Source organism: Pectinophora gossypiella, chromosome 14 (genome assembly GCF_024362695.1).
Source record: "Pectinophora gossypiella chromosome 14, ilPecGoss1.1, whole genome shotgun sequence".
Lineage (NCBI taxonomy): Eukaryota > Metazoa > Arthropoda > Insecta > Lepidoptera > Gelechiidae > Pectinophora > Pectinophora gossypiella.
In genome coordinates this window covers 2089496-2101940 of record NC_065417.1, presented here as the reverse complement: position 1 = coordinate 2101940, position 12445 = coordinate 2089496, and the positions used below count along the sequence as shown (strand labels likewise).

Here is a 12445-nt window from a genome sequence, read left to right as displayed (position 1 = left end):
CCTGTAATGTTCTAACCAAACTAGGCATCACAAAGTAATTTTTGTGATATATCCCCACCGGGAATCGAACCCAGGACTTCCGGATCGTGAGCCCAACGCTCAACCACTGGACCACGGAGATTGTTAATAAAGTCAAATTCGTCGCTCATAAAGTCAAATTCTGTAGTTTAGATCCCGAACCGCGATTCGAAGCTGTTGCACTTCGATGTAAGTCATGCGCTCTCCAAACAGCGCTATCATAGACCTAGTTACCTGGTTAGAGTTGGCCGAGTTGTTGGACAGCAACTGTGACAATATTTGTCTGACTGTCTTCTTGTCTCCTTTTTCCTCATCTTCTTCTGTTCCTGTCGCATAAATTATATTAATTAAAATTACCTGATTCAAAGGGTTCAAAGAGGGAAACAGAAGAAGATTAAAAAAAAATACAGAACAGAAGAAACTGTAAGCTTCGAAGAAGAATATATAAGAAGAATAGAAGGGAATGTAGAACAGGAAACTGAAATTTTGGAATAACAGTATGATTTTTGTCATAGATTATAAAATATCATGAAAGTTTATCAAAAAATAAGCATCAATAAGTTGTGTTCTCATAATATCATAGAGCAGCATTGTGTGACGGATGCGGCAGACTTGGTTAGGGGAGCTTAATCTTTCGAACGCCGGAACGCGGATCTCGACCAGACACAATGTAAAATCTATTGTGTCTGGTATCTCGGCATATGAGAGGTTAAGCTGGATATATGATCCACCCAGGATATTTTATTTTTGTCTGCCATATTCAAAAATAATAATGTCATCGACGTAGTGATGTCCTCTCCAGAACTCTTCGAGATATTAATCAAGAGGAGTCAATCTCCTGTCCTTATCCCACTCTAAGTCGGCACTACATGTATTCCTCTTCCATCCATTTCTGTCACACACATAAAATATCATTCTTCACACAATCCAACCACACTTTCTTGGGTCACCCCCTACCTAAATCCGTCTACATTCATACCTTTTATCATATATACCTTTCATTACCATAACTTGTTGCTCCTCAACTTTTCAGTGATAGGCGCTACTTATTAACAAAAATAAGTGAATATACAATAAATATGATCTGCCCTTACCCCCATGGTCTTTGTCACATTCCTTAGAGGTGTTGTCTGCGAAAACATAAGTGGTGCCTGTAATGACATTGTGTGATTAGGGTGAAATCGCCCTACAGATTTGAATCCGTGAATGATGAATAGTAGAAATATTGTTAGAGGATGTAGTGCGCAAGCTGCCATACAGATAGTTCTACAACCACTTCGGATCCCTCATTCACGAACTCCGATCGGATTTGGATTAGATGTAGTACTAAACACCATTGGATTAGACGGCGAATGAATTAACTGATTTACAAACAATGAACACAAATTGTTTGATTTTTTACCTGATTCGTTGTTAGCAGCGTCGCCCGAATCTTCTATATCGGACTTCTCTTCAACTGTAAGAGAAAAAGGGGAATTATTGCTGTGAAGTTAATTTCTGATTCATGAGAAAACTCAAAATTCGCAGTCAAAGGAAATAAACAACCAAGGCGACATAAAATAGAAAATTATATACTCTGACAATATTTCATCATCTCCGCATTATCCCGTTTCTCAACTTGAAGATCTGACAGGGCCGGTTTTTTACAGAAGCGACTGCCTGTCTGACCTTCCAACCCGCGAAGGGAAAACCAGCCCATTACAGGTTAGGTCACATACCTCCGAAAATACATTTCTCGGGAATGTGGATTTCCTCACGATGACAATATTTACATAATATAAATTATTGCTGACTTCGATGTTATGACAAGAACTTTATCAATAGTCGTTCAGTCAAATCGAGGAGCCTTGATTGATATGTGTAATTTGGTTCACGGAGTGAATTGATGAAAAGAAAAAAGCAGTCAACTTTAACAAACCTTATTCTACGATTAATTACGTCAATAAAGTTATCAACGCTTTCCAATAAGATTAAGCTCAAAGAGATTTGATGAGGTACATACAGGGGGGGGGGGGATGTTAAAATGGCCACATCAAAGCAATTCATCTAAAAAAGCAATAATTGACATTTGTTTGCATTGCGCACTTGCTTTTATATGCGCCAATGTCAAATTACAATTTTGCTCTTGGCCCCAAGTTGGTTGGTTTGGCTTTGATTTGCCCTTTTTAATCCCCAGGTTTTCAAAACACGGCAATCTTACCGTTATTTTCTGGCTGTGTCTTTGCAGGTTTGGCAGGAGGGCTGGACCACTTGTCTTGAGCGTCTCTGAGCATCTTCTCTCCATTTATAATCTGATCTGACACGCTCCATAAACTACGTACCACAGCTGCAAACAGAGGACAATGATCATAATAAAAGTATATTATGATACACGTGAGCTATGTTGGTCATTATAGTCGAGGCTGGATTTCAACCCGAGTATAGAATAAGGGATAATCCTACGTATAGAACGGAAACTCTCCGCTCCCCACCAGCGCAGCGTCTGATGTAGGTTTACATCACCCCCCATCGAACATAGTTTAGACTTGAATCCTGAAGGCTGCGCGCGGACCGTAAGTCGTAAGTGTAAAGCCTATTTATTTATATTGTGAACGCTTATTGTTCAAAATGTATTGTTTGTGATTTGTGTGGTAAATAAATAAATAATTATTAACTGATTATTATAAAAACATCTTTCGTAAGTAGTACTACCTACCTAGATAAGTAACGACGGTTAAATTGTCCATGCGCACACACGCGTTCACGCGTTTCATACGGTGTTTTTCAACACACTCGTGAGAAAAAAAATTAAAACAAAACTGTAAATATTTGTGAAAAAAGGCGGCAATGGTGCGCGAATTTTGCGCCTGTATCTCTGTTGCGCGCGCAAGTAGAAAGAAGAAGAAGTGATGTTGGCACTGTCGCCAAGCGCTAAACAGCCTAACATTAAAAAATATACGAAACTGAATATAGTTATTTATTTATAATGTAAATTATATATGATGGTTTCTGTATCAAAAAGCGATGCCACTTTACGAGCACGTGTATTGAAAAGACCATCTACAATAAACCAGACTAATTGTTGTTAATTATTGTAAGTTTGTTATTTTTTGTTTTTTTTTGTGTTCTATTTAGTCATATATTTAAGCAAAAAAAAGCAGCATTAAATCCACCACAGGCTTCGTCAAAAAAAAACTAAAAACAAGAATAAACCATAAATCCCCAAAAGTTTCGTTATTTTTTTAAGTTAGTTAAGTAGATTTATATTAATCAATTAAGTAACTTTCCTCCTAAATGATCGCATGCTGATATCTAGCGGATCATGTGATACTTAGAACATAAACCATATCAACTGTTGACAAAACCATGAATCCTATGCGAATAAATGATTTGATTTGAAAAAATGTCTTTATGAATGAAGGAACTGACCAGCGAGTGAGGTCTGCTCCTGCAGATGCGAGGAGGTGAGCTGCAGGTGTATCTGGTCCATATGCTGCTTAAAGGCCTGGTACTCCTTGTCGGCATCCGCCTCAGTCACGCCGCCGAACGTCTCGTGACCTGCCACAAATAATAGGCCAGTTTCTACCTAGACAAATCTGTTAGTTTCTACTGAAGCCGTGTCCCTATTAGGCTCACAGTTAGCGGCCGAGTGTTTGCCTCTTGTTCGTCTACCTATATATTTTAAATGGAGTGTCCATACAGCGCGCAGGGCTGGCAGAGGAAGACCTAAAAGGACGTACATTGACCAAATTGGAGATGTCCTTAGAAAATGTTCACTCTTACTCTGTGCGTGTATGAAACGATAAGAGAAGTGTGTCAGGATCGAGGCACCGGCGTGAGTCAGCGGCTTTTGGTGGCATAATAACTCTAACACCAGGTTGGCGAGGTCGGTTATCGAACTTAGAAAACGACAACACACAATGGTGAAGAATATGCTTACCTTTATGCATGAGTTCGTTGAGTTGTGATATCAACGCGTCTCGCATTTGCTTCGTGTCATATTTGGTGTGGATCGTCTCAGGAGGAAGCTTGATGTCGAACGTCTGGATCTTACTGAACCTGCAAAAGCATTTTGAGATTATTCTACGACGTTCGGATGTTTCGCAAAATATTTATAACATAACATGAATAGCCTATATATATCCCACTGCTGGCCACAACCTTCCCTTACTCAACCGGAGGGGGTATAGATAATATTCCACCGCGCTGCTCCAGAAAAGAAATGGGCGAAAAATTATACAAACTTTTTTTAAAGAATAATTCTACGCAAAAAAGCTACAGAGTGGGTTCCTGAAAATACTCTCGTTAGGATCGATTATTTTTTATTTAGATTATACACAGATACTATGATTGAGCGTTGGATTCATAATCCGAAGATGCTTGCTCCGAATCGCGGAGAGGACATATCCCAATGCCACCCTACCTGAAGCAAGCAGTAGTAAGGCGACAAACGAACGCGTGTGCGTGCGCGTGCAGCGGGTGCGGGCACGTACGCGCCCGCACGTAGCGCGGCGCCAGGCAGCGCAGGCGGATGTACTGTGCGAGCGAGAGGCACAGCGCGGCGCGCGACAGCCGGGCCGCGCGGCCCACCGCGCCGCACGACTCGCAGCGGGACCAGAACATTACCTGCACGAGGGGGGGATGTTTATTTGTTGAGCTTTTATTGCTGTAAAACAGGATGTTAATGACACCGTACCGAATACTCAAGTACTACAGGTAGGTAGGAATATTAGGTTTAGTACGATCTTCTCTGAACCGGCGTGCGTGTATGACGAATATGAAACGATTGATGAAAGGACGGAAGCAAGTGGAATTACATAGTCTCTGCTTACCCCGGTGGGAAATAGACGTGAGTTTATGAATGTATGAACCGAATACTGACGGAGGAAGGAATTTAAATGTATATTTCATTATTTTTTTAAATAATTCTTGAAAAGGGATGAAATAGGGCGTGTAAGTTTGTATGGAAAATAGCTTTGCGAAACGGGACGGGTCGTTGCAGCTATAACATAGGTATAGGTACCTGTTTACTCTGCTCCTCTTTAATCTTATCGACGTTGCTGTGTCCCACTGTGTTGCAAGTGATCGTGATACACACATCGCCATGCACAAATCTGCAAACGATATATAATAGTTACTTAATTGATCGTGGATTTCTTTGCTGGATTCGGCGTCTGGGAGCAACGAAAGTATCGGCGCCCGAAGGACGTAATTTTCGATCCCGACGACCCGATTAATCCCGACCCGGCTAATCAGCTCGCGACAACAAACACTTTGGAACCCCGATACCGACTTTCGATCCGCTAGGGTCGATTAAATCTTTCAAGCACCCTCAGGTCTGTTGTCTTTAATTTTGCACCGGGAGAGCCCCCCATTTCTCCGGCCAAATAGTTAATGTCATTTGCGACAAATCTACAATAAGTCAAGTCAAAAAAGCAAAGAAAAAAGAATGCGTTCAGCTGATTGCAAAATTCGATTGAAGGATTATGTCCTCACCGATATATCATACCTCCGAAACGCATTTCTCGGGTATGTGGGTTTCCTCACGATGTTTTCCTTCACCGCTGAGCACGTGATAATCAATTATGATCCAAACATGAATTCACAAATGGTTTCGAAAATCGTAGGTTTAGGCTCGCGCTGGATTCGCAACCTTACAGTGAGAGTAAAGCGTTCTTCCATTCCGTTTGTTCATTATTATCTACTTATCCTTGGGGGGTAAAGGCGTGCGTTATATGTGTACCTTCTAACATGCTGGTTCATGGGCACCTGGCAAGTGCTGGAGGAGCACTTGAACTCTGCGTTGAAGCAGTACTTTTCAAGGAACGCGCCCAGAGATATGTCGCGCTGACCGTACATCTCCATTGTCACTATCCTGAAACGAAAGAGTGAAAAGGTTCAATACCTTAGGTATCTGAATGGAAAGGTATTGTTTATTTTGAGGAGATAATGTATTACATCACTCGAGCTTATCTGCTCCTTTGCAAAGATTGTATTCTACAGTACGATAAATACGGCTTGATTTTGACAACAGTGAGAAACGAAGTCTCAAATAAAGAAACTCTTCGATAACAACTTGATTTAATTCCCAAATAATAAAGCCCATACCGGTAGACGTGGATATACGTGGATCTTGAGCCACGGTTTACGAAGACATGTCGAGTGAAAACTGAACAATATGGATGCATTTGTATAGCTAGCAATATATTTATTGTTTTCTTTTTTTGATAGAATTGATTTGGCATGTCATCAAATACTCCAACCAACGCGGAGGTTAATAGGGGAGTGACGGGAAACACAAAATTCGAAGTGTGGGAATTTTAAACGCGTGTCTGGGGATGTTGTTAACAGGACAAACAGCCAAGACGAAGTCAGTGACCAGCAACGATGCCAATACACATACACGTGAACCATATCAGGGGCTTTTGGGACCCAATAATAAACCAGGGTTGATGACGTTGGTAATCTACCTCATTACCCACACCATAGAAGAGGAAGACCATTCCAGTCGAGACGTTGAAGAAGAAGTCGGTCACGTTGGCAGACTTATTGCTGAAGCTATACAGCAGCACGCTCAACCGCTGGTGTTTCTCCTTCTCTCTTTTCTTCTGACACAACTCCACTCTTAAGAAATTACTCATCGTGTGATATGACTCACCAAGGGTTGACGCAGAAGTCGGGCACGTTGGCGGACTTATTGCTGAAGCTGTACAGCAGCACGCTCAGACGCTGGTGGTTCTCCGGGGCGAGCGGCTCCAGCGGCTCCTTTTCAATCTCCTTCTGACTGGATTCTACTTCTGGTACTTTAGGGGTCTTCTTTATTACTGATGGTTTGTATTGAGGGCAGCCGGCTGGAAGAAGTTGGCAGATGATCGTTATGTGTATGTGTTGGAAATGTGGGTATTAAATCTATAAAAAAACCGCAAAGAGGGTTTTAGAAAGCTTTAACTTTGCCGTTGAAAAACAGTTGCCTCCATACCTCAACATAGATCGGGATTAGTTTACCAACTGAAAATAAGTTTGTAATTGCAAAAAAAGAATGTTTCGAGCGTAGAGTGATGGTTTTATACTATTCACAAAGGAAAACCTAACATTATTCTCTGTTGCTTTAGTTAGAAAACTTGTGGAATAACTTACGCATATGATTGTTGTTAACCAGTCGACAGCCGGTGGCGCGGTAGTGCGCGAGAGACGCTCGCAGCGCCGGGTCGTCCGCTGGCGCTGTTATTGGGTTGGCTATGAATGGGTGCACCTCCTGAAAACATTAGGCAATCCATCATGATAATCACGCGATCTTGCACCAGACATCCACCCTAATGTGGAAGTACCTGTCTGTTTGTGACCTTTCGATTTATATGAAATTGGGTGTGGAGATAGTTTGAGACCTAAGATAGTTTTTTATCTGAAAATCACCCCCAAAGGCAATGAAAAGGGAATGGAAAATTGTGTCGCGCGCAATAACAAAAGTTCACTATCATGGAGGGAAGAATTGAAGTACGGGACATTTGCATGGTATTGGCATAAAGAATAAAGCAATAAAGTATTCAATTCTTGATTAAGGTTTTTCGTGTGATCACAATTCTGCCAGTATTACGTAATGAAGAAAATGCACAATGGGGCAGGATGTAGCGAGACGAAAGACATTTGTCATGTCCTGTAGATTGAGCGAGACTCCTCAAGCAGCTGTCATCTGTGGGCATGGTAAGGCGGTGCACCTTGAGCAGCACGTGCGGCGGGTGCGGGCGGCTGCGGCGGCGCGGCGCGGCGCGCGGCGTGTGCGGGGCGCGGCGCGGGGCGCGCAGCGGCGGCCGCGGGCAGTAGCGCCGCAGCGGGCACTTGCGGCCCGCCTCCGTCTCCAGGTACGGCGCCGGGATCACCACGTTGGGGGACATCGACAGCACCGCGTCGTCTGTCGACCATCTTTTGGTGGAAACAACACGACATGGCATAAGCTCACGACTCCCAATTCCCTCCGATTCATTTAATTATTTGTCACATATATAAAAATTATTACAAGTATAAGTCAATCCATTCCTCATCATCATCAATTTAAGAGCCACGCTCTTTTCGGTGCAGCATTCTCCATGCTATTTTTTTAGGGAAAAATAGGACAGTAAAAAAATAGGGTTTTAAAAGTTCAAAATTGCCTTGCAAAGTAAATATAAAAACGTTGATCGTGGGTAATTTATTTTTTACGAAATGGCAACGCAGGGTGGGATAACGTCAGCTGGGCTAACCTTGAAATGTTAGCTGTCACTTTTGAGCATACCTGGTTTTCTTATAACCTGGTTTTGCTATCATTTTAATCTTCTTACTCACTGGCATTGTATTACGTATAGAGCGGACGCTCTCTGCCCCGCACCAATTCGTATTGGTGCCAGATTTATGTCTTATGTTTAAACTTACCTATCGCTATGAGTGTCATCAGCTTTCAGCATCCCTTCCTGCTTCGGTAGGAACACGTCATCATCGACCGACAACGTGGCGCGCAATGGATCACTAAAGTCTCTAATAGGCACACCACAACTCAAAGTCTTATCACTGTCCGTTTTGCGACTAAATGTCTTTGCTTTTTGCAAAGGATCATCTAACTCTTGGGATTTAGAATCCGTTATACTAGATTTTGATTCTTTAACAGATTTTTCATTGCCATTTGTAGCATCATTTAAATCACTTTTCATATCAGTTTTAACAGTATAATTAACATTATCACTAGATTTTTCAATTGGACTATTAGGATTTCTTTCCTTATCTTCTATATCAGCTTTGACTTCATTAAAATCATTGCTGTTTCCATCAAAATCATTGCTTTTAGCATCATCATTTCCTTTGGTCATTTCGGATTTGAATACGTCATTTTCGTCGTTGTTGTCATCATCGAATGTCATTCCCGCTTCTGGGAGTGAAGCTTCGATATCACCAAGGAATGCCTTTTCTAGCTTCCAGTTGTAACACGCTAGAAGCATGAATTTGACGACTTTCTTGACTCTAACCAACTCCTGTTGGGATGCTCCTCTTAGCAGTATGCAGCAACCAAACTGTGGTTCCGCACAGCCTTCTAGTACCATTAGGGTTTTGCTTGAATCTGAAAATTTAAAATTCAGTTCAAGTTAAACAAATTACAACACTCATTATACACAAAGTATTGAATCTAGTAAAGGTTTAGTACGGTTTACTCTGGTAAGGTGGAATACCCGCCTGATCCCTGGTGTAAGAGTTATTATTGAACCTCAAAGGCCGGCCCAACGCTCAACCACAGGACCACAGAGGCCGTTATGTTGTGATGTGTTTAATTAAGGATCTTGCTGAGGCTGGTATTCCACCTCACAACCTGGTGTCAGAGTTATTATTGAACCACCAAAGGCCTCTGACATGACTCATGTAACAATTACTCACTTACATCAGTAAGTAGTAACCGGGACCAACGGCTTAACGTGCCTTCCGAAGCACGGATCATCTTACTTTCGGACAATCAGGCCTAAACACACTAAACAGTACTCACAGTTCTTAACATAGAAATTTCGACATGTTCCAAGTTTCGGCGTCCCGATCCTGGCATCGATGGAGGTGACTATTTCAGCGCGAGTGCCCCGCGCGACCCTCTTGAGCGCACGTTCGCGCACCCCCGCCGCCAGGGCTACGCCCTCCGTGCGCAGGGCATCCTGCACTCCACGCGCCACGGACCCCTTCACCAGCACCACTTGCGGCCGCAGCGCTGTTATACGCGCTGCGCAGCGGACTAAGTATTCTTGCTCCTGTCGTTATAATAAAAAAATCATCTACGTACTAAAAACTATCGATCGTGTTCGTGTCGTCTAATAGCAAATTGGTATGCGTAACCATGGTAACCACGATCTCGAGCGAGTCTAATAGCGTCGATTTTCTCGATTTCAATGCGCGAGGTTTCTTCCAGGCAACGAAATACGCTGGAGATAGGCAACGCGTCATTTAAACCCTTCGCATCCTGTTGTTACCAGCCCCATTTTCCTGAGAATTCTCAACCCCCCCGTTAGTCACAAGAATCGTCTGACGAAAATGTGAAGGCTTTATATAATTTCTCACCTGCATCAAGACCGGCTCAAGCGATGTGAGCTTTCCTTCTACTCTCTGGTACGCGATAGAGCAGTCGAGTAGCAGTACTGTGGGGTTGGATATCTGTTGTGGCATTCCTCTGAAAATATATCAGTATCAGACGGTGATAAAAATGTATGGGATTGACATAAGGTGACATGTCAACGCGTCAAAATAGACCGTGACGATGATAAACATGTATGGGATTGACATGTCATCTTATGTCAGCCTCATACATTTTTATCTCTGACGATTGTCATGATCGTTTGCAACTTGGCTAGCCCCCCGTGTACTGTAAAGAATTTAAAATAGAGTCACTGGCAGTTAGGGTTGTAAAATTAAGCGACTCATTGCCATAACCTAAAAAACCGCCTCCGTAGCACAGTGGTTGAGCGTTGGGCTTACGATCCGGAGGCCCCGGGTTCGAATCCCGGTGGCGATATGCCACAAAAATTACTTTGTGATCCCTAGTTTGGTTAAGACATTACAGGCTGATCACCTGATTGTCCGAAAGTAAGATGATCCATGCTTAGGAAGGCACGTTAAGCCGTTAGTCCAGGTTACTACTTACTGATGTATGTAGTCGTTACATGAGCCATGTCAGGAGCTTTTGGCGGCTCAATAATAACTCTTCTTCTTCTATCGTGTGGGTTGTGAGGTTGGAGTACCAAGCTCACAAACCCTGGTGTCAGGGTTACTATTGAGCCGCCAAAGGCCCCTGACATGGCTCATGTAACGACTACTTACTTACATCAGTAAGTAGTAACCGGGACCAACGGCTTAACGTGCCTTCCGAAGCACGGACCATCTTACTTCTGGGCAATCTGGTGATCAGCCAGTAATGTCCTAACTAAACTAGGGACCACAAAGTAATTTTTGTGATATGTCCCCACCGGGAATCGAACCCGGGACCTCCAGATCGTGAACCCAATGCTCAACCACTGGACCACGGAGGTGTAGAATAATAACTCTGATACCAGGGTTGATGAGGTTGGTATTCCACCTCACAACCCACACGATAAGAAGACCTAAAAAGGTGAGCTGACCTGTGAGCAACATTCTTAGTCATGACGACTCCTTGCACCACGGTGCTGTCTCGCGGAGCACCACCGGGGACCTTCTTAACTTGCACGTAGTTACGGACGTCTATGTCGTTGCTGTATATGTCTGGAAGACCATAGAGAAACATTTAAAACATCCGGAGAAACGCATAATCGGAATCTTAGAAGTCCTTGAACTTGTTCATGAAATAGTACCTCTATTTTATAAAAAACAATCTTACGCAGTTTATATTAGTAAGCCGTTTCGTTTGTAAAAACACCTCCACCAACTCGCAGTGCGTGCTGGAGTGCGCTACTTACCTCATACAGTTGATTGAGGGAAGGCCTGTGCCCAGCAGTGGGATGTTTATATGCTGTTTGTTATGTTCCTATAAGTAGCTACGTGTTACTCGTATCCTTTGTTGCGGCGATCAATTATACATTTAAATGGTGTGCTCATATGCCCGCTATGTGCGAAGATCTTTTCCAATAAGATTGGCTACATAAGCCAGCCTCCGTGGTGTAGTGGTTTGAGAGCTAGTGTCACGGTCTGAAGGTCCGGGTTCGATTCCCGATGGGGACATTGTCGAAATCATTTTGTGAGACAGTCCTTTGTTTGGTAAGGACTTTTCAGGCTTGAATCATCTGATTGTCAGAAAAAGTAATATGATTCCGTGCTTCCGAGGGTACGTTAAGCCGTTGGTCCCGGCTATTTATTACCCGTAAAATCACCTCCACCAACCCGCAGTGGAGCAGCGTGGTGGAGTATGCTCCATACCCCCTCCGGTTGTTTGAGGGGAGCCCTGTGCCCAGCAGTGGGACGTATACAGGCTGTTTATGATTTATGATTATGACGCAGTATGTGTGAGGACGTACAACTTATTTTTTTAATTTTAATTATTTTTTTAATAGTAAAATGTTAGTGATTTAAGTAGTCGTTACATGAGCCATGTCAGGGGCCTTCGGCGTCTTAATAATAACCCTGACACCAGGGTTGATGAGGTTGGTAATTCACCTCACAACCCACACGATAGAAGAAGTATAGATTACCCGGCATGACAATGTCGGCGGCCTGGTGGCACAGTGGGTAGAGCACTTGTAGCCAGGAGGCGGCCAGCGCTTCCCGGGCCAGGCACTGTCGCATTAGCAGCAGAAGGTGGTCTTCCCCGGACTCCACTATCGCTTTGCAGATGTTCTTGTTTTCTGGGTGACCTACACAAATCATACAATCAAGGTCCAAATTAGCAAAGATGCAGATAACAGGGTAGTTTCCAACTAGCCAAATAAGTTACTTTTTACTAAACGTCAAAACATGAAATTACTATATTATGGAATTT

The 12445-nt window shown here is 43.0% G+C and overlaps 1 protein-coding gene and 1 long non-coding RNA gene across 2 annotated transcripts in view; one reads left to right on the top strand and one right to left on the bottom strand.

The window, feature by feature from the left end:
- Positions 1–12445, top strand: part of LOC126372600 (uncharacterized) — a 209997-nt gene that overhangs the window by 150092 nt on the left and 47460 nt on the right. The window lies entirely within an intron of this gene.
- LOC126372582 (putative 1-phosphatidylinositol 3-phosphate 5-kinase) overlaps positions 1–12445 on the bottom strand; it is a 30690-nt gene that overhangs the window by 9114 nt on the left and 9131 nt on the right. The window contains exons 8-24 of the mRNA XM_050018412.1: positions 12159–12320; positions 11115–11235; positions 10060–10168; positions 9500–9752; positions 8404–9082; positions 7713–7917; positions 7135–7252; positions 6656–6848; positions 5741–5872; positions 5021–5111; positions 4421–4623; positions 3938–4056; positions 3427–3555; positions 2219–2344; positions 1421–1474; positions 1113–1169; positions 253–344 (exon numbers count right to left, since the gene is read on the bottom strand). Coding sequence (XP_049874369.1) covers positions 253–344; positions 1113–1169; positions 1421–1474; positions 2219–2344; positions 3427–3555; positions 3938–4056; positions 4421–4623; positions 5021–5111; positions 5741–5872; positions 6656–6848; positions 7135–7252; positions 7713–7917; positions 8404–9082; positions 9500–9752; positions 10060–10168; positions 11115–11235; positions 12159–12320 — 2843 coding nt within the window. The remainder of the gene's footprint in view (positions 1–252; positions 345–1112; positions 1170–1420; positions 1475–2218; positions 2345–3426; positions 3556–3937; positions 4057–4420; positions 4624–5020; positions 5112–5740; positions 5873–6655; positions 6849–7134; positions 7253–7712; positions 7918–8403; positions 9083–9499; positions 9753–10059; positions 10169–11114; positions 11236–12158; positions 12321–12445) is intronic.